Source organism: Heptranchias perlo, chromosome 21 (genome assembly GCF_035084215.1).
Source record: "Heptranchias perlo isolate sHepPer1 chromosome 21, sHepPer1.hap1, whole genome shotgun sequence".
Lineage (NCBI taxonomy): Eukaryota > Metazoa > Chordata > Chondrichthyes > Hexanchiformes > Hexanchidae > Heptranchias > Heptranchias perlo.
The window spans coordinates 22,908,173-22,930,006 of record NC_090345.1 but is presented as its reverse complement, the minus strand read 5'-3'; the positions used below and the strand labels follow the sequence as shown (position 1 = coordinate 22,930,006).

At 40.3% G+C, this 21,834-nt stretch overlaps 1 protein-coding gene across 1 annotated transcript in view; it reads right to left on the bottom strand.

Moving 5' to 3' along the window:
- htra1b (HtrA serine peptidase 1b) overlaps nt 1-21,834 on the bottom strand; it is a 53,324-nt gene that overhangs the window by 15,786 nt on the left and 15,704 nt on the right. Inside the window, exons 4-6 of the mRNA XM_068002295.1 lie at nt 2,519-2,713; nt 2,381-2,413; nt 1,812-1,926 (exon numbers count right to left, since the gene is read on the bottom strand). Coding sequence (XP_067858396.1) covers nt 1,812-1,926; nt 2,381-2,413; nt 2,519-2,713 — 343 coding nt within the window. The remainder of the gene's footprint in view (nt 1-1,811; nt 1,927-2,380; nt 2,414-2,518; nt 2,714-21,834) is intronic.

Below are 21,834 nucleotides of genomic sequence, written 5' to 3'. Positions count from 1 at the left end.
AGCCAAATTATAATTCTTAGGGCCTTGGGCGCCAAGAACATTCGGGGCCCCTCCGCACAACTCCCCCCTTCCATTAAAACACGAATCTCAAGACTCTGTCTTGCTCCCTTCTGACAGTATTTTTAAATGCTAGAATATTTTTGAACCAGTGGCTGTATGCAGTTTTTCTGCGTTATTCGTTTGTTTTATCTGCGAGTTTTACTGGGAGCCCCATATTTGTATGGGGACCCATTTGGGGCCCCATGAATCCATTTGTTAATTCGCCCCTGAAAATGGGGTTTGTACTGGTACCTTTCAGCTCCCTGTTACACTATAACAGCTCCTACATATTACATAATTACAGTCCCACTTCACTGTGACACTACTTTTGCTCCAGTTTTACTGTCACATTGTTACATTTCCCACTTCACTGTTGCACTATTACTGTCCATGCTTCCTTCACATTACTATTGCCCCATTTCTGTCGCACTGTTACTGTTTCCATTCCACAGTTACATTATTATGGCCCTTACTTTCTTCACATTATTGCTGTTCCCCCTTCACTGTTACACCATCTACTGTCAAACGAGCACAACCATCACTTCACTATCACAGTATTATAAGTGTTAACAGCTTCCATTTTTATATCAATCTGATTCTTTCCTTTAATACATCAAAAATAATGCATAAAAGGCCAATTTTTAAGAAACAACATTTACAGTCAGTTCTGAACTCTGACATAGAAGAGAACTCCATTCATAGCCCACGGACTGCTCCGATTCATCAGTACTCTTTTGGAGGAAAGCCACTTTCAATTTATGCGTCCTGCTGATTTTGTCCAAATAATACCTGCCCTGACATTTATTCGCTGACCTTTACAGCTTAAACCACATATCGAGTTTACACAAAGTCTCCAGCACGTAGTTTCTCTTTTGGCATGTGTGTCAAAGTCATTTTGTTCCAGCATAGAAGGAGGGTTTTCTGCAGGCACTGATGCAGGTGGAGTATTATTGCTTATGTCAGCACCCAGTTACATTCTTCTTTCTTTCCAAGCATTGACACTCTGTAATAATGTGGGATCAATATCAACTTCGCAGCCTGGGCAATAACCTGGCAGAGAGGATTGCCCGCCCATGGCAGAACTCAACATGCCAACAAAATCTGTTGTTTCCTCTACAAAATATTGGGATCGATTTTCACTTCCGGCGATGGTCCCGAGCTGAAAGTGAAGTTACCTTCTGCCTCAGCTACTCAAAGTGAGCAGTCTTGTGCCCACTAGGAACTGGCCAAACTCACTGCATGGAGGAACACTCACAGGTAACAGAAAGAAAAGGCTTTAAACTCATCAGCCCAGGCTGGATTTGAATCCAGATCACAGACAGGAATGGCCAATGTGATAACCCACTGAGCCCGCAGAAAGACACCTATATCAGAATTAATTTGTGGTTTGGAAGTGGCGAGGGTAGGGGAAATTGAGTCTTAATTTTTCCCCAATGTTTTGATGTAGTTCCTTCATTGTACCCTACCACTTACCCTCCTCAGCCCTACTGGGTAGGCAGTGAAAGCTTCCTAGATCCCATCAATGGCAGTTAGTGGACACGAATAACACATGTTAACTCTTCCTTCAGCAGAATTCTCCCTAGAGGGAATCCCAGCTGCCAACCATTTCATAACACCGAGTGCCAGCGCACTTCCTCACTATAATTAGATGCTACGATATGGATTTTAGGTTTTGCAACTTCCAGTATTTAATACTGCACACAAAGCCGGATACAATTTATTAAAACAAGAACAAAGTAAAGAATGAAAAGTCTTAACTATATTCTACATACCTTTCGCTTGTCGGTCATGAGATTCAGCTAGAAACTGCCGAATTTTGTCAGATGGAATTGCAAATGATATTCCAGCAGTCACCTTCAGGGTGTTAATTCCAACAACCTCACCATCCTAAATGAAACAATATACAGAAAATGCAATTATCCAAACATTTTATCAGTGTAGAGAATATATTCAGTTTAAGAATAGTTTCCATTGGACAGGAATCCACACAAAGTTCACAGAAAGTGTGAAATGTGCACTGGTAGGAGATATTTTTCTTTAAATGTTATTAAATTTGTTGAAAGTGAGAACACCTATGAATGCCTAGTACCAAGTAACTACATGCAACATTCATAAGATATTACAGACTCAAACTGTAGCTTTGAACAGGTGGTGCTGCTCAGTTTCTGTTCCGTCTCAGCTGCTGTTGCTGTGTTAGTACAGGGCTAGGCTTCAAATCTCAGTTCTTACAAACAAAGCTACTTGTGGGTAGAATTAGTGTAAAATTAGAACTAAAGAGAAATATAAGAAAGCTTTATGTAGATCAGCATAGCATCACAGACAACAGATAAAACATTCTTACCAAATTCACCAGTGGACCTCCTGAGTTTCCGTACTATGAAAAAAACAGAAATCATTTTCAGATCAAAATATGGAGTATGGAAATGATTAAAATTAAAAAAAACTTAACTCATGACAAGCACATCTGTGTTAAACATACATTGATAATGGCATCCGTCTGAATGTAATCAATATCGGAGTTTCGAAGTCCCAGTTCCTTTCCTCCTCGCTGAGTCGTGCTCACTATTCCTGTTGTCACTGTGTTTTGTAGTGCAAATGGACTTCCAATGGCAACCACAAACTCTCCCGGTCTCAGGTCTGTGGAACGACCTAGCAGCAACACTGGTAGTTTAACCTAGCAACATATGACGAAATGGTTATGGTGTATGCTTTGTTACATTTCAATGTAAATACTGCAACTTATTAAGAGAGAAATATATGATCATGGGTGTTTTTACAATAAAATAATAAATGAATGATGGAACTTTTCCAAGAGAATTTTATGTCTAATGTTCTTTGAAATTTTTTTCAGTCAGTTTCTTAAAGTCAACAAACTCGAGGGGGTAGCTTGATGACAAAGTACTCTAAACATGCTGTGCTGCAGAATAGTGGGACACACGTTCCCATCCAAATGGCAAGTTCCTGACTTTGCCCACAGTATGAGAGTTGAGGTGCACAGCAGAGGCCCCATAATGAGAGGAAAAATTAGGAGGTGAATCAGGCAAACCAATCTTGTTCAGCTATCAATGGTCAGCGTACAAGTGGCAAAGGCGAAAGCTTGGATACAGTTCACCTCCGCCCTCCTGACCAGGAGTCTTGCAAGGAATGGTGAGGTGGGTTGGGGGGGTGTGGGGATGTACACATGCAATAAACAAACTGAGGCCTTCTATATACTTGGTCACCTGGTATGATTAACATAATTAGAATATGAAATAATTCACTATTATTAGAATAGTGAAATTATTAGAATAATATTTCTAATAAATAATTAGAATAGTGAAATATAAATGTAACTCGCAAGCAGAGAAAATAAGAAAAAATTACACGTTAAAATATGCAATATCATATCTTTTTACTGCACAAAAGTAAATTCTATATGTTTACTTTCCACATTTTCTTCTCCTGGTTTTCCTTGGCCTTACACTGCAGCTGAGAGGGAATGATAACAACAATTTGCACTTCTATAGTGCTCCTCACACACAGGAACATCTCTCAAAATGCTATGTTAAGAAAAACAGTAGATGCCGCACATTTTATGATTTTAAGAAGGTTTTTGAAAGCACGGAGAAATGTGACAAGCAGAGCCAAAGGACAAAAGCATAGAGGCTGAACGAGCAGCCGCTAATAGTGGAGAGAGCAGGGGACAAGAAATAATCTAGCGGTAAAAACTCTGATGCAACTGCTCCAGGCCTGTGCTGGGAGTAGACATTGCAAAACTGTTCACTGCCAGCTCGTGCTTCCAGATGGTTTTTCCAAAGGGTAACATAGAAATGATGGAGAGAAAGGGACCAACATCTAGAGGTATGAGTGGAACCGTGAGACAACAGTGTCACAAAGGTGAAGAGAATGGAGTGGTTGACAATGTTGAAGGTGGTGGACAGGTCGAGGATGAGGAGAGACAGAGAGTCACAGTCTCACAGGATGTCATTAGTGACTTCGACCACTGCAGTCACAATGCTATGGATGAGGCAGAAGCTAGATTAGAGGGTCTCAGAGAGTCTCAAACTGGAAGAAGGGGGAGTGCAATTGTGAAGCAACAGCGTATTCCCCGACTTTGGAAAGGGAAGGTTGGAGATAAGGCGGTAATTGGAGAGGATGTAGGGCTTCAATCTGTTCCTTCAGTGCCATCCTGAACTTTCTGCTAGGAGGTGTATAAGACTGGCTTAGGTGCAACTCTCCTCTCCGTGTTCAGAAGTGCCTCACCACTGCTTAGCACATTCCCACAGCTATGCAGCCGAACTCCATAAATCTGCTGGGTAGGGGAGTGAACTTCTTTCCTATCATTTTAAGGCACCTGATATTACGTGGTGTGAAATCTTACAGTGGTCCTTATAAATTTATACTAGACTCATGGAAAAAGATACATCAACTTACCGAAAAACATTTTACACAATTGAAAGCACAATTCTACGGAGCACACATTAATCAGTCCTCATTGCCTTAACTAAAAATCTGATGTACTGGAACTGGCTACTGTCATTACAACATTCTCTTTTCATCTGAGACTGAACTTGAATCCAGATCAGACTGATGGAGGAATAGGTTTCTGTCTTGGACAGCTGCAAAGATTCTATGCGAGTGTGGATAGTCTCAATCCAGTTTCTTGGTGGTGCAAGAGGGCTGCACAAAACTGCTTATAACTTAGCACAAATTGGTAGAAAAATCTTGTCTAACTTAGAAAGGTCACAAGATTGGACAATGTAGATAATTAAAATGTCACTAGGAGATGCTCGTCTGAGATTTCAGTCAAACTACATTGTTGGGACACAGCAGGAGGACCTTAACCTTCATCTTTTTTATTCGTTCATGGGATGTGGGCGTCGCGGGCGAGGCCAGCATTTATTGCCCATCCCTAATTGCCCTTGAGAAGGCAGTGGTGAGCCGTCTTCTTGAACCGCTGCAGTCCGTGTGGTGAAGGTTCTCCCACAGTGCTGGTTAGGTAGGAGGTTCCAGGACTTTGACCAAGCGACGATGAAGGAATGGCGATATATTTCCAAGTCGGGATGGTGTGTGATTTGGAGGGGAACGTGCAGGTGGTGTTGTTCCCATTTGCCTGCTACCCTTGTCCTTCTAGGTGGTAGAGGTCGTGGGTTTGGGAGGTGCTGTTGAAGAAGCCTTGGCGAGTTGCTGCAGTGCATCCTGTAGATGGTACAAACTGTAGCCATGGTGCACCAGTGGTGAAGGGAGTGAATGTTTACAGTGCTGGATGGGGTGCCAATCAGGCTGCTTTGTCCTGGATGGTGTCAAGCTTCTTGAGTGTTGTTGGAGCTGCACTCATCCAGGCAAGTGGAGAGTATTCCATCACACTCCTGACTTGTGCCTTGTAGGTGGTGGAAAGGCTTTGGAGAGTCAGGAGGTGAGTCACTCACTGCAGAATACCCAGCCTCTGACCTACTCTTGTAGCCACAGTATTTATGTGGCTGGTCCAGTTAAGCTTATAATTAATGGTGACCCCGAGGATGTTGATGGCGGGGGATTCGGAGATGGTAATGTCATTGAATGTCAAAGGGATGTGGTTAGACTTTCTCTTGTTGGAGATGGTCATTGCCTGGCGCGAATGTTACTTGCCACTTATCATCCCAAGCCTGGATGTTGTCCAGGCCTTGCAGCATGTGGGCATGGACTGCTTCATTATCTGAGGGGTTGTGAATGGAACTGAACACTGTGCAATCATCAGCAAACATCCCCATTTCTGACCTTATGATGGAGGGAAGGTCATTGATGAAACAGCTGAAGATGGTTGGGCCCAGGACACTGCCCTGAGGAACTCCTGCAGCAATGTCCTGGGGCTGAGATGATTGGCCTCCAACAACCACTACCATCTTGCTTTGTGCTAGGTATGAGTCCAGCCCCTGGAGAGTTTTCCTCCCTGATTCCCATTGACTTCAATTATACTAGGGCTCCTTGGTGCCACACTCGGTCAAATGCTGCCTTGATGTCAAGGGCAGTCACTCTCACCTCACCTCTGGAATTCATGTTTTCACCAAGGCTGTAATGAGGGCTGGAGCCGAGTGGTCCTGGTGGAATCCAAACTGAGCATTGGTGAGTAGGTTATAGGCGAGTAAGTGCCACTTGATAGCACTGTCGACAACACCTTCCATCACTTTGCTGATGATTGACAGTAAGCTGATGGGGTGGTAATTGGACGGATTGGATTTGTCCTGCTTTTTGTGGACAGGACATACCTGGGCAATTTTCCACATTGTCGGGTGGATGCCAATGTTGTAGCTGTACTGGAACAGTTTGGCTAGATGCGCGGCTAGTTCTGGAGCACAAGTCTTCAGCACTACAGCCGGGATGTTGTCAGGGCCCATAGCCTTTGTTGTATCCAGTGCACTCAGCCATTTCTTGATATCATGTGGAGTGAATCGAATTGGCTGAAGACTGGACTGTGATGGTGGGGATATCAGGAGGAGGCCGAGATGGATCATCCACTCGGCATTTTTGGCTGAAGATGGTTGCGAACGCTTCAGCCTTGTCTTTCGCACTCACGTGCTGTACTCTGCCATCATTGAGGATGGCGATGTTCATAGAGCCTCCTCCTCCCACTAGTTATTTAATCGTCCACCACTATTCACGACTGGATGCGGCAGGACTGCAGAGCTTTGATCTGATCCGTTGGTTGTGGAATCGCTTAGCTCTGTCTATAGCATGTTATCTTCTGCTGTTTAGCATGCATGTAGTCCTATGTTGTAGCTTCACCAGGTTGGCAACTCATTTTTAGGTACACCTGGTGCTTCCCCTGGCATGCTCTTCTACATTCCTCATTGAGCCAGGGTTGATCCCCTGACTTGTTGATAATGGTAGAATGAGGAATATACGTATAATATGTCTTATACATATGTATACGTCGTTCTTACAAGGACTGTGCGGTGGTCACTCCTGCCAATACTGTCATGGACAGATGCATCTGTGACAGGTAGATTGGTGAGGACGAGGTCAAGTAGGTTTTTCCCTCGTGTTGATTCTCTCCCAACCTGCTGCAGGCCCCGTCTGGCAGTAATGTCCTTCAGTTCGGTCAGTAGTGGTGCTACCGAGCCACTCTTTGTGATGGACATTGAAGTCCCCCACCCAGAGTACATTCTGTGCCCTTGCTATCCTCAATGCTTCCTCCAAGTTGTGCTCAACATGAAGGAGGACTGATTCATCAGCTGAGGGAGGGCGGTAGGTGGTAATCAGCAGGAGGTTTCCTTGCCCATGTTTGACCTGACGCCTTGAGATTTCGTGGGATCCGGAGTCAATATTGAGGACTCCCAGGGCCACTCCCTCCTGACTGTATATCACTGTACCACCACCTCTGGTGGGTCTGTCCTGCCGGTGGGACAGGACATATCCAGGGATAATGATGGAAGAGTTTGGGATGTTGGCTGAAAGGTATGATTCTGTGAGTATGGCTATGTCAGGCTGTTGCTTGACTAGTCTGTGGGACAGCTCTCCCAATTTTGGCACAAGTCCCCAGATGTTAGTGAGGAGGACTTTGCAGGGTCGACTGGGCTTGGTTTGCCTTTGTCGATACCAGGTGGTCCATCCAGTTTTATTTTTATTATGACTTTTTGTAGCAAGGGTGATTAAGAATCGACCACATTGCTGTGGGTCTGGAGTCACATATAGGGTAAGGACGGCAGATTTCCTTCTCTAAAGGACATTAGTGAACCTGATGGGTTTTTACGACAATCTGGTAGTTTCATGGGCCATACTAATACTAGTTTTTTTTTAAATTCCAGATTTTATTTAGTTAATTGAATTTAAATTCCCCAGGGGCCATGGCAGGATTTGAACTCATGACTCTGGATTATTAGTCCAGGCCTCTGGATTACTAGTCCAGTAACATAACCACTATGATACCATACCCTGTGAGCTATACTATGCCGAATTGAGTCAGACACTGAGTGCAAAAAGTAAATTATACATCTCCCTTATAAAACATGTAGCTTTAAAACAATAGTATAAATAGTTTCCTATTGGAGCTATTTGTATTCAGAACTAATTATTGGAATCAATTCTAAAGGACAGGATAAACAGTCACTTAGAAAGGCACAGATTAATCAAGGACAGGCACGGACTAATCAAGGAAGGTCGTGTCTGACTAACTTGATTGAATTTTTTGAGGAGGTAACAAGGAGGGTCGATAAAGGTAGTGCATTTGATATAGTCTACATGGATTTTAGCTAGGCTTTTGTCAAGGTCCCACATGGCAGACTGGTCAAAAAAGTACAAGCCCATGGGATCCAAGGGAAAGTGGCAAGTTGGATTCAAAATTGGCTTAGTGGCAGGAAGCAAAGGGTAATGGTTGACGGGTGTTTTTGTGACCAGAAGGCTGTTTCCAGTGGGATTCCGCAGGGCTCAGTACTAGGTCCCTTGCTTTTTGTGGTATATATTAATGATTTAGACTTAAATGTAGGGGGCATGATTAAGAAGTTTAAAGATGATACAAAATTTGGCCATGTGGTTGATAGTGAGGAGGAAAGCTGTAGACTGCAAGAAAGTATCAATGGATTGGTCAGGTGGGCAGAAAAATGGCAAATGGAATTCAATCCGGAGAAGTGTGAAATAATTCATTTGGGGAGGGCAAACAAAGCAAGGGAATACACGATAAAGGGGAGGATACTGAAAGGTGTAGAGGAAATAATGGACCTTGGAGTACATGTCCACAGATCCCTGAAAGTAGCAGGACAGGTAGATAAGGTGGTTAAGAAGGCATACAGATACTTCCTTTATTAGCCGAGGCATAGAATATAAGAGCAGGGAGGTTATGCTATCACTGTATAAAACACTAGTTAGACCACAGCTTGAGTACTGCGTACAGCTCTGGTCAACACATTACAGGAAGGATGTAATTGCACTAGAGAGGGTACAGAGGAGATTTACGAGGATGTTGCCAGGACTGGAGAATTTTAGCTATGAGGAAAGATTGGATAGGCTGGGGTTGTTCTCTTTGGGACAGAGGAGACTGAGGAATAATTTAATTGAGGTGTAGAAAATGATGAGGGGCCTACATAGAGTGGATAGGAAGGACCTATTTCCCTTCGTAGAGAGGTCAAGAACATAGGTTTAAAGTGATTGGTAGAAGGATTAGAGGGGAGCTGAGGAAATGTTGTTTCACCCAGAGGGTGATGGGGTTTGGAACTCACTGTCTGAAAGGGTGATAGAGGCAGAAACCCTCATCACATTTAAAAGTACCTGGATATGCACCTACAGATCTGTAACCTACAAGGCTACAGACCAAGTGCTGGAAAGTGGGATTAGGCTGGGTGGCTCAGTTTCGGCCGGCACGGACACTATGGGCCAAATGGCCTCCTTCTGTGCCGTATATTTTCTATGATTCTAATCCTGTTCAGTTCAAATCAGGTGTTGATCAGGATTTCCAGATAGATGCGATGACTAATACTCACACCCATCAACTGGAAAGTTTTCAGCCACTGACATCCAGGATTAATAAGTGTACACAAGCATCAACTGAGCTGACAAGCTGAGACAAAGCATTTTATCTAAAATTTAAAGCCTGCCATTGATGGAAGCATTCAAAAGCCTGTAGCCTGGGGTGAGATTCTGAAAAAGCTCAGCTGAAATTTCTTGGCTTACTTTGCGATTTTGTTCTTCATGATGTTTTCAATCATCCAGATCAGAAATTCAGCAATAAGAACCAAGCCCTTTCTCTCTTTTTGCATTTTTGTAAATCCAACATCATGAGGGCAAGATTCTTCTGTCAGCTGATTTAATGAGAAAGTCAACCCAAACTCCATCTTCTACATATAGGGAGTTTTTTACTGCTAAAACTAGCAAATGGAGAAAAAAATTCCTCCCCTCGTGTCCATGTTTTCCTATGAACTGCAGTAAGTGAATTTAAAAAAAGGATAGGTTTCATGATGTTATGAGTCAGAATGATTCTTGTTAGTGATTGGGACGAGGAATTGTAGTGAAACAACTGACTGCCCATTCTGAAACTAGCTCCAGATTTCAAAATCCTCTTCTTGTTTATGTAATAGATAACTTTAGATGTTGATACATTTGGTCTAACTTTGTTAATAATCTGCTGCAAAACTGCAATACGTATGCCTTATTTCTCTGAACCCTGGGTGCTCGTATTCATCACTTCAGTCTGATTTCTAGGTCTCACCCGTGCCACTTCTATTTTCTCCTTTTTGTCTCTATTCCCATTTCAGTGACTTATGTCATCCAGTAGCTACAGAATGGGAAAACAAGGCCTTGGGTTCACCAGCAACAATAGTTCTTAGAATGACAAGCTGGAGCAGCAGTGTCAACTATCTCTGGCTGAGGATGTGCTCTTCCATGGAACTACTGAAGACTGACAAACTTCATGAAAAATTACACTGACATATGACTCGGTACAAAACTTGCCACTCTCCATTACAATAGTGTTAGTCCTAGCTAAAAGACAAATAATAGAAATCATATATACAATATTAGGGCTTGGAATCCATCCGAGTGAACCCATTTTATAATGAGTGAAAAAAAATTGGTACATTTTAGGATTCTTTTGTCTTTTGGGTCAGAATTCCCTAGATTCTAGAATGGTCCCTGTGGATTGGAAGGTAGCAAATGTAACCACGCCATTCAAGAAGGGAGGGAGAGAGAAAACAGGGAATTACGGGCCAGTTAGCCTAACATCAGTAGTAGGGAAAATGCTAGAATCTATTATTAAGGACATAGTAACAGGGTACTTAGAGAATCAGAATATGATTAAGCAGAGTCAACACAGCTTTGTGAAACAGAAATCATGTTTGACAAATCTATTAGAGTTTTTTGAGGGTGTAACTAGTAGGGTGGACAAGAGGGAACGAGTGTATGTAGTATATTTGGATTCTCAAAAGGCATTCGATAAGGTGCCACACAAAAAGTTGTTACACAAGATTAGGGGTCATGGGATTGGGGGTAATATATTAGCATGGATTGAGGATTGGTTAATGGACAGAAAGGGGAAGAGTAGGAATAAACGGGTCATTTTCAGATTGGCAGGTTGTAACTAGTTGAGTGCCGCAGGGATCAGTGCTTGGGCCTCAGCTGTTTACAATCTATATTAATGACTTAGATGAAGGAACAGAGTGTAATGTATCCAAGTTTGCTGACAATACAAAGCTAGGTGGCAAAACAAGCTGTGAGGAGGATGCAGAGAGTCTGCAAAGGGATATTGACAGGTTAAGTGAGTGGGCAAGAAGGTGGCAGATGGAGTATATTGTGGTGAAATGTGAAGTTATTCACTTTGATAGGAAAAATAGAAAAGCAGAATATTTTTTAAATGGTGAGAAACTACTAATATTCAGAAGGATTTTGGTGTCCTTGTACACGAAACACAGAATGGTAACATGCAGGTACAGCAAGTAATTAGGAAGCTAAATGGTATGTTGGCCTTTATTGCAATGGGGTTGGAGTACAAGAGTAAGGAAGTCTTGCTGCAATTGTACAGGGCTTTGGTGAGGTCACACCTGGAGTACTGTGTGGAGTTTTGGTCTCCTTATCTAAGGAAGGATATACTTGCCTTAGAGGCGGTGCAACAAAGGTTCATAGATTGATTCCTGGGATGGGAGGGTTGTCCTATGAGGAAAGATTGAGTAGAATGGGCCTATACTCTGAGTTTAGAAGAATGAGAGGCGATCTCATTGGAACATGTAAGATTTTGAGAGGGCTTGACAGGGTAGATGCTGAGAGGATGTTTCCCCTGGCTGGAGAGTCTAGAACTAGGGGACATAGTCTCAGGATAAGGGGTCGGACATTTAAGACTGAGATGAGGAGGAATTTCTTCACTCGGAGGGTGGTGAAGATTTGAAATTCTCTACCCCAGTGTGCTGTGGATGCTCAGTCATTGAGTATATTCAAGACTGAGATCGATGGATTTTTGGACTCTAAGGGAATCAAGGAATATGGAGACCGGGCGGGAAAGTGGAGTTGAGGTTGAAGATCAGCCATGATCTCATTGCGTGGCTGAGCAGACTCGAGGGGTCATATGGCCTACTCTTGCTCCTATTTCTTATGTTCTTATGTTCTAATTCCATTGATTGCTTTTGTTCTGACAATCTGATATCATAATTATCATATGCCCATATGAAAAATCTAATATACATTGAAAATTCTGAAAAGTTATGAGAACCATAATATATAAGTGACTGTAACTGAACAGAAATGTTATCCATTTATGGAAATTGGTGTTTTGCTTGAGTGAAATGTTGGCAAGGTTGTTCTGAATCCATGGCGAACTAAGCAGTTTAATAAATGCCTCTTGGATTGTCAGGCTGACATAGAAATCTGGCACAGCAACTGATAACTTTCCATCAGCAACTTGCAATTCATATAATACATGATTCACTAGTAGCTGATCTGCCCACAGCTATGCTAGAGATCATCAGTTTGTGCACTCACTTTAAAATATTCACTTTCAGGCCACGTCATCTTTCTTAGTCTCCCCATGCCATGCACCAACCCAACAATGAGTGACCTAGTCCCAGGCCTCTGCCAATGCCATCCTGTGTCCAGTCACTAGGTGGTTCAGAAGAAGAGCCAAGGCTCACCCTCCCTGGGACTTTCTCTTCCTTTGTGTAAAGTGTCTAACTCTGCTTTGTGCACCCCCCCACCCCACTCCGACGCTGGTGCAGCTGACATTCTTAACTAGAAAAGTTGTTATTTTAATAAGGAGAGGAGCCAAGGAAGCAATCTAAAGAAATGTCCAATAATTAATTGAACCTAGGACGTATTCACACCACAATATATATATACACATCACTTCTTCCCAGGAAGTACCTGAGATAGCCTAAAAAGGGACAGGCTAGTTTAGTAGCTAAACAATATAAAAATGCTCCAGACCCCTTTTTGCTTGTGAGCAATGCCATGGGGTGTCATAATGAGGAACAGACCAATTGGAAAAAGACCAATTGGGGTTAGCATAAGATCCATGATTGCCAGTACTCAGTATCAGTTTGGCTAGTGTATGAAACCATTTGTCAATGTTTCAAATACTAAAAAAGTGGCTATGAGAAACAGACTTCGGAATGTACCTAGCCTATAACTGCAGAATTCTTAGTTATGAAAACAGAAACAAATGCAACCAAAAAATCGACTTTGTAAAGAAATGCAAAACCATACATAATGATTGTTTAATCACTGAAATGGTTTACCTTTAACATGCTTCAACTGAATCAAAGACCATAAAATTTAACTCTCGTTGACATAGCCTATGGTTAAGCTTCAATTAAATCCATCTCCGATATAGAAAGTCATAATTCAGTTTGCGTAACTGTCCTCTTTCATATGTAATTATTTGAAAGAAGAGCATATGAATCAAAATATTTCTAAAAATGTTAATAAAACCATGAGGAATGTTGTAACATAACCAATTTGTAATAAGTTCACATGACAACTAGACAGCAGGTATCGAATGACTAGATCAGGTAGACCCAGAGCTCAAGCTATTATTACAATATACAAACATACATTGAAAGAAACTCCTCAAAGGCTCAACTGCTTAAGTCAGTCAGTGGCTGAGGCATACAGACCAGAGAGATTTCAGGTTCAATCCCTAGTCTGTGCTGAGTTAGCTAATCTCAGCTAGGGTGGCAGTAGGAGTGCAATAATTGGCCTCAGTGCTCCAGGGTTAAGGCAGGGATTAGTGACTAGAGCCCCTGCTCCTGATTGCTATTGAGTGGTTAGTGCACATGTGTAGATGTTGAGTGAGGACAGAATCAGCTTCAACTGTAACATATCCCATGTTCAAATAGCCTGCCACCACTCACATAAAGTGTGGCCTCTTGGATGAGGTACTAGAGAGTGACTGGCACTCCATCAGCTAGGAGTGAATGCTCTTCAGGTGAGGAGGGAAGAGGACTAAACTGTAGTAGAAAATTGAAGGAATATACCTATGTATGATTCTTTAATGGCTTTATCCTTTATTATTCCTTGGTAAAATACCTCACGTTTATTTAAATTTGTTAATATATTTTAATTTGTTTTAGAGTAAAAATTTAAGCATCCATTACAATAGAGGGGAATCAGCTGGTGGATAATCAACAACATCCAAGCTTGAAGCTGCTTTTACATTGTTCAGGAGCTGCACTAAAGCTGCCAGTTTCCAAAATGCAGCTCTCATGCAGCTGGCTGGAGGCTTATTATAAAACCAGCGGGACTCACCAATCCTGGGGACCTGTAAGATCCACTAAAAACAGGTCTTACCCATAGCCAATCTTAACAAATCCCGTAAAATTTACAATTGGCTTGGATCCAACTGCACGACACTTGCCCTTTAGCAACAGGCAGCAGAGCAGCTTTAATCTTACACGTAGGGTAAACCAACAGCCTAAGTCGGGGAATGAAGTCAATATAAATAATATAAATGGAAATTGAATCTTTTTTGTGTTGATTTATGTGAGAAATTTATGTTATCTGGCTGTGCAATGAAGCAAAATTTTGCTCAGCATTTTCTCCTGTTAAAATTCTGGCAGATATTCAGAGCAGCAGAGAATTGGAATACAGATAACTGAAGTTCTACTGTAAACATTTACTGACACACAACTGGCATCCTATTTACAGCTGCATTTCCATGTGTTTCTGCAGCTCCACTAGTGAAACAAAATGGAGATTCCCACCGGTTTATGGTAACGTAAACTTATTCCCCAGTTGGCCATTTGAACCATAAACTAAAGTGGACATAACTGGAAGATGTGAAGTAGTAAAATGTGGAGGACATATTTTTAACATTAGGCCGAAACTTTCATTACAATTTCCTGAATTCTTCATTTCTGTTAAAATGCCAAACTACTTTTCTGACAGATGTTTTTGATCAGGATCATTCTGAGTTCAGGACGTGTTTAAATTGTAGATCGAAAAATAGCTAATTTAACATTAATTGGTCCATTTGACTATTTAATCAAAACAAATAAATCAATATTTAAAAAATCATTACAACAGAAAATAAAACGATATTTCCCTATCAGACCACTACACCAAGCAGTGTGAAAGTAGCAAGACACTTCTTGATCGAGTTTGAGCGAACTGAGCATAGGCTCAGCCCAGCAATCCACAAGAGAATTTAAATAATTGCTTCTCAGTAATAACGTTAAAACTAAATTGAATGTATAATTGATATTAGCAGTGAATCTTACATGTCGTAAAGTTGCATGCATTGTGGTGGTGATGACATTAACTGCATCACATTACAATAATACAGGTAATTCTGTATTTGATTTATCCAGAATTGGTGTAATTCAATGTCCAACTGTCGATGTAAGTAACAACCCCAGGTGAAACATCTATTACATTCAATCTTGTCTTTTCAGCCAGCAGAAATGGGAATGCTACAATATGCAATAGCTAATTCTGTCCAGCATCTAAATAGTGATCAGACTTTGCACTGTAATTACTGCTGTGGAAAGTTAGACTGCTCATAGTAAAAACAGTAAATTCAATTAACTCCAAAGCACCCGTTTAACTAATTTTACAGACAAAATGCATAGGTGTTTAGCTCTAGCCAGTGTTCAGTTTGCACGCCATAAGACTCTTTGTACATTTAATGAAAGCCAATGCACATAGGTATTAAATCTGCTTTGGGGTGACAGCTTTTGAAATTCAGACCCCCAAAACTTGTCAGATATACACAAAAACTCATCACAACAACATTAAGTCATTATTTAGCCACTCAATGGCTGTAATTTGTCTGGACCTGTCCTTGAACATGATCAGAGTCTGGAGTGTGCAAGAAGTGAGACTGTGCCTTAGTGATTCAATGCAAAACAATTTTCTTAAAAGACACACATGAACAAACCTGCCTGGAACAGTATGTCCATTTTATGTTGAGCAATTATTTTGGGTAAATGTAACGCAATTTAATGGCAAATATTCTCGGCACCTTAATGTGATTTAATAATGGTACATAAAATTATTAATTAAAAGGAACCCAACTGGACCCAGCTTACTTGCTGATTTGGCTTTCACTGTGTCCAGTCATTTCTCTCAGCTAATCACACACTCTGAAAGAAAAGGGCGCATTATGAGAATTAGTGCTTTCATGTCATTACCTTTCTCTTCGATTCTGATGAAAGGTCATTGACCTGAAACGTTAACTCTGTTTCTCTCTCCACAGATGCTGCCTGACCTGCTGAATGTTTCCAGCATTATCTGTTCTTATTTCAGATTTCTAGCATCCGCAGTATTTTGCTTTTGTTTTTATTACCTATCTCTTTTTTGGAGAGAACTGAGGACGATTTCTTTTATACTTTTAATTATAAATAATAATATCTATAAACCCTAGATTAGCTCAGACTATAATCCAAGTAAAGTGCAGCCTTTTCACTGTCACTCCTATTTTCTCAGGTAAAGGTGACAAGTCTAAAGTGACATTAATGATACTTCACATCAAAATTATTTTTTTCTTAAAGGAAAATTCAATCAAGATAAACTAATTACATCACTCAGACAAAAAGAATTTTTCATCCCACAGGCTGCTATGATCTGTGGGCTGTTTAATTATATAAGTACATAAGAAATAGGAGCAGGAGTAGGCCATACGGCCCCTCGAGCCTGCACCACCTTCCAATAAGATCATGGCTGATCTTCTACCTCAACTCCAATTTCCCGCCCTATCCCCATATTCTGTGAGTCCCTTGATTACATTACCCACTTTGAAAGAAATTGTGAACTCTTGGGGTCGATGAGTCAACATTCAGGAATGCCATTAAAGCAAAATGTACAGACCATGATTACATTATAAAAAAATAACTAATAATCAAAATATAATTCTGTACTCTTGCATATGTTATAATGTATCGTTTAATTGTGTAATCTGTTTTTATTTGTAAACTCCTTCAGATGCTTGAGAAAATTTATAAGACTCAATAAAATTCCCAAACAATAACCAGAGCTAACTATTTCAAATATAGCCCTTTAAATCTTATGCCCTCAGGTAACGAGTTAACTTGAAAAAATTAGAAATTAAAAACAGTTAGTATGTGCACAACATTCGTAGACAATGGGCAAATACTCCTCTCAATGGTGTTTTATAACATTTGCCTGAGGAAGGAGAAAATCTCCGAAAGCTTGTGAATTTAAAATAAAATTGCTGGACTATAACTTGGTGTTGTAAAATTGTTTACAAGTGTTTTATAAAAGCACACATGGGTACAGTGCATGTGTTCCACGCTGTGCTATAGAGTGGTAAGGTATGAGTAATTAAGATTAGTAAAGAAAAAGTACTGGAGAAATTAATGGGACTAAAAGCCGACAAATCCCCTGGACCTGATGGCCTACATCCTCGGGTTTTAAAAGATGTGACTGCAGAGATAGTGGATCCATTGGTTTTGAACTTCCAGAATTTCCTAGATTCTAGAACAGTCCCCATGGATTGGAAGGTAGCAAATGTAACCCCATTATTTGAGAAAGGAAGGAGAGGGCAAACAGGGAACTATAGGCCAGTTAGCCTGACATCAATAGTAGGGAAAATGGTAAAATCTATTATTAAGGATGTAGTAACAGGGCACTTAGAAAATCATAATATGATTAGGCAGAGTCAACAGGGTTTTATGAAAGGGAAATCGTGTTTGACAAATCTATTAGAGTTTTTTGAGGGTGTAACTAGTAGGTTGGATAAGTGGGAACCAGTGGATGTAGTAAATTTGGGTTTTCAAAAGGCATTCGATAAGGTGCCACACAGGAAGTTGAGACACAAGATTAGGGCTCTTGGGAGTAATATATTAGCATGGATAGAGGATTGGTTAACGAACAGGAAACAGAGAGTAGGAATAAACGGGTCATTTTCAGGTTGGCAGGTTGTAACTAGTGGAGTGCCACAAAGATCAGTGCTTGGGCCTCAGCTGTTTACAATATATGTCAATGACTTAGATGAAGGGACCGAGTGTGATATATCCAAGTTTGCTGACAATACAACGCTAGGTGGGAAAGTAAACTGTGAGGAGGACGCAAAGAGGCTGCAAAGGGATATAGACAGGTTAAGTGAGCGGGCGAGAAGGTGGCAGATGGAGTATAATGTGGGGAAATGTGAAATTATCCACTTTGGTAGGAAGAATAGAAAAGCAGAATATTTTTTAAAAGGTGAGAGACTAAGAGATGTTGGTAGTCAGAGAGATTTGGGTGTCGTGTACACGAAATACAGAAAGGTAACATGCAGTTACAGCAAGCAATTAGAAAGCCAAATGGTGTGATGGCCTTTATGGCAAGGGAGTTGGAATATAAGAGTAATGAGGAGTTGCTGCAATTATATAGGGCTCTGTGAGACCACACTTAGAGTACTGTGTACAGTTTTGGTCTCCTTACCTAAGGAAGAATATACGTGCCTTCGACGGGGTGCAATGAAGGTTCACTAGATTGATTCCTGGGATGAGAGGGTTGTCCAATGAGGAGAGATGGAGTAGAATGGGCCTGTATTCTCTGGAGTTTAGAAGAATGAGAAGTGATTTCATTGAAATGTATGAAATTCTTAGAGGGCTTGACAGGTAGAAGCTGAGAGGCTGTTTCCCCTGGTTGGAGAATCTAGAACTAGGTGTCATAGTCTCAAGATAAGGGGTCGGCTATTTAGGACCGAGATGAGGAAAAATTTCTTCACTCAGAGGGTTGTGAATCTTTTGAATTCTCTGTCCCAGAGGGCTGTGGATGCTCAGTCGTTGAGTATATTCAAGACTGAGATTGATAGATTTTTGGACACTAAGGGACTCAAAGGATATGGGGATAGGGCGGGAAAGTGGAGTTGAGGTAGAAGATCAGCCATGATCTTATTGAATGGTGGAGCAGGCTCGAGGGACAATATGGTCTACCCCTGCTCCTATTACTTATGTTCTTATGAATGTCAGCCATTCTATAGGTATACCACATCATTCAGCAGAAATAATCACTCAACATGCACTCACTTCAGTAAAATCAGCTGTAATAGGGTTCTCCAATGAAAGAACATCTGTTAGGTTTCACCACAAATAAACACGTTTGAGCAAAGGCAGTGTGCTATTTTCCAACATGGATCTCTGCTCGTTCAATATGACAAGTAGAAAAAGTTGAACAGCAGGTTTTGTGGCCAGCTCCAAAATTTATTTGCACAGATGTTAAGTACCATTATAAACTGGCTGCTGACTGAATGTTAGATTGTGTCCTAATGCTCTGGGGGTAATTTTGTGCTGTTTATTTACACTGCTGACAATCAATTTCACTATGGTCTCAGCTGCTTTAAAATCAAGGTCACCAAAATATAACGGAAAATATAATCCACCCAGGACATTAATGGGAAATCTATCTGATATATATATTTCATAGTCAAGCGTGAAGTAGCAAGCAAGAAGTGAAGATTAGCCTCGTCCCTGAAAATATAATGTTAAGTAGCACAGTGACCAATCATATAATTCCAATTTTGAATCATAATCAATAAAATATTTTGGAATTCACACATCCTGTCTAAATAAGCCATGTGCAGCAGTTTATAGCCATCACACAGTCTCCAAGACAGAAATTATAGTAAGTGTTCATTAATCACTAATATTAATGTTCTTTAATACGACAAATAAATGGCCTCTGATGGTAATGTTCCTACTATTGCAGCTGCTCTGATAGCTCAATTAGTAAAATGTCAATCAACAGGATGATTTTTTTTAGAATTATTCCTGATGTATAATAAATCTCTAGTAACATTCTTTTTTGAGATAATCAAAAAATCAAACCAAATTACTTAGCAAACACAATTAAGCATGTTTGAGAATAGCAGTCTAACCAACCCCATTCAGGACTTGCCATAACCAGTCTGTGGAGAAAGCTTTCTGTGGTTCTTCCCAAGTAGTTTTTTGCCCATCCAACTTCAATGAATATATAGTAGTTCCCTCTCTTTATCATGCTAAAAAGTATGTGATAAAAGAGGACTGTCTAGTATTGGAGAGTTATAAACAGTGGGTGCTAAGTCGGAACTTATATGCTATCAGAGTCGTTTAAAGGGGATTTTTGACTATATTATCCAAGTAATATGAAAGTAACAGAATCCTAATCATCTAGGATCAAGTTACAATTTTACAAAAGGATTTATAATATCTCAATAAGTACCTAAAAGTATTTGAAACTTCAATTTTATATTATTTCTCTTAATAATCTGCCAGAGTGTCAGTCTGGCTCAGTTGGTAGTATTCTTGAGTCAGAAGGTTGATGGCTCAAGCTCTATTTCAGAACTTGAGCAATTAATTTAAATCAACATTTTAAAACAATACTGAGAAAGCACTGCATTGTCAGGAGTGCCATCCTTTGGATAAGATATTAAATTGGGGTGCCATTTGCCTGTTGCAGTGGTTAAGGTGGGCATTAAAGATCCTATGGCATTATTCAAGTAGGAGTAGGGAATTCCTCTGGTGTCCTGGCCAATATTCCTCAAGCAACTAACACTGTCAAAAACAGATTAACTGGTCATTCATTTCTTTGCCGTCTATGGAATCTCACTGTGAACAAAATGGCTGACAACTTTCACTGCACTTCAAAGTGATTCGTTACATGCAAAGTGCTTTGAAGTGTTGGAGTGACGTGATAAGAACTGTATAAATACAAGTCTATCTTTAAAGTGCAGTGGATTGCCAGCGTAATTACCTATCTTATGTTTCATTGTGGAGATGGCTTTTTTTTTTAAAAGTGCGCCTGCAAAAGAATCAGAAGTTATAATGTGGTAAGCAAATCCTTAAATATAACTTTGATCATAGCACAATGGTAATCTTAAAAGATTACCTCAATTACACAACCACAGTTCTAATTTCTAAATTGCAGATCCTTTTTGCTTTAGGCATCCAGATATTTTAGTTTCAGAATCCTACATTTAACAATACTCATAACGTGCAGAAAATGATTAGAAATTAGACATTAGAATTTCATGTTTGGATCATGTTTATCCAAATGTTACTGTGTTTTGTCAGCTTATGACTCTGTATACAAATTTACATTAGCAGTAGCGATCGTTATGCATACACCATTCGGTCAAACTACGAATTGCACAAAAACTGTAAACAATAAGTTGGTCCGGATTTGCAGAGGAGAGGGTTATGTGGGTAATTTGTGCACTGAGCAGACATTTGCACTAATTATGCTGTGACTTTAGTCTTGGTATTTCCCTTTTTGAATTCTAACCAATTCTTAAACTCAATGTTCATTAACATGTTTATAAATTCATTAACATCGATGCAGAGAGGAAAACATCATGGTAAGTATTTTGTGCTAGAAAAACTGAAAGTCAGAGATGGAATGTCAGAATTGTTGAAAAACATTTATATACCAAATACGTTGTTATATCATCAAATATGTTGTTATAGACTAAGGGCTCAAAATGAGGAGAGCAGGAGTATGAGTCAAAGTCACTGGTCCACAATATGAACTGGTTTAAAATGAGAAGATTTCAGTGCATCATCCACAATCCAACATGTTTCAATCCACTCATCTCACATCCTATCCTTCTAATAAAAGCGCTGAGATGAGTATATGTGCCAAGTCCAATGTCCAACAAATTTGTAAATCTCAAATTGCTTTGGAACGTCATAAACCTTTCTTTCTGAAATGAAACACTGACAGTTTCAGTTCAAAAAACATTTATAATTTTATGGAATGAGTGCTTACTCTTTGTTACAATAATAACCAATCAACGGACAAAACTACGTACAAAACCAATATGTAATTAAAAGATCATTTCCACATTCATGTTTAATCAGCCCCTAATTTTTCTTAAAGTGGATATTTTTAACCAGATGTTTTACAGTCTCTCAAAGAGAATTCTAATCTATTAGATAAACGGGATTC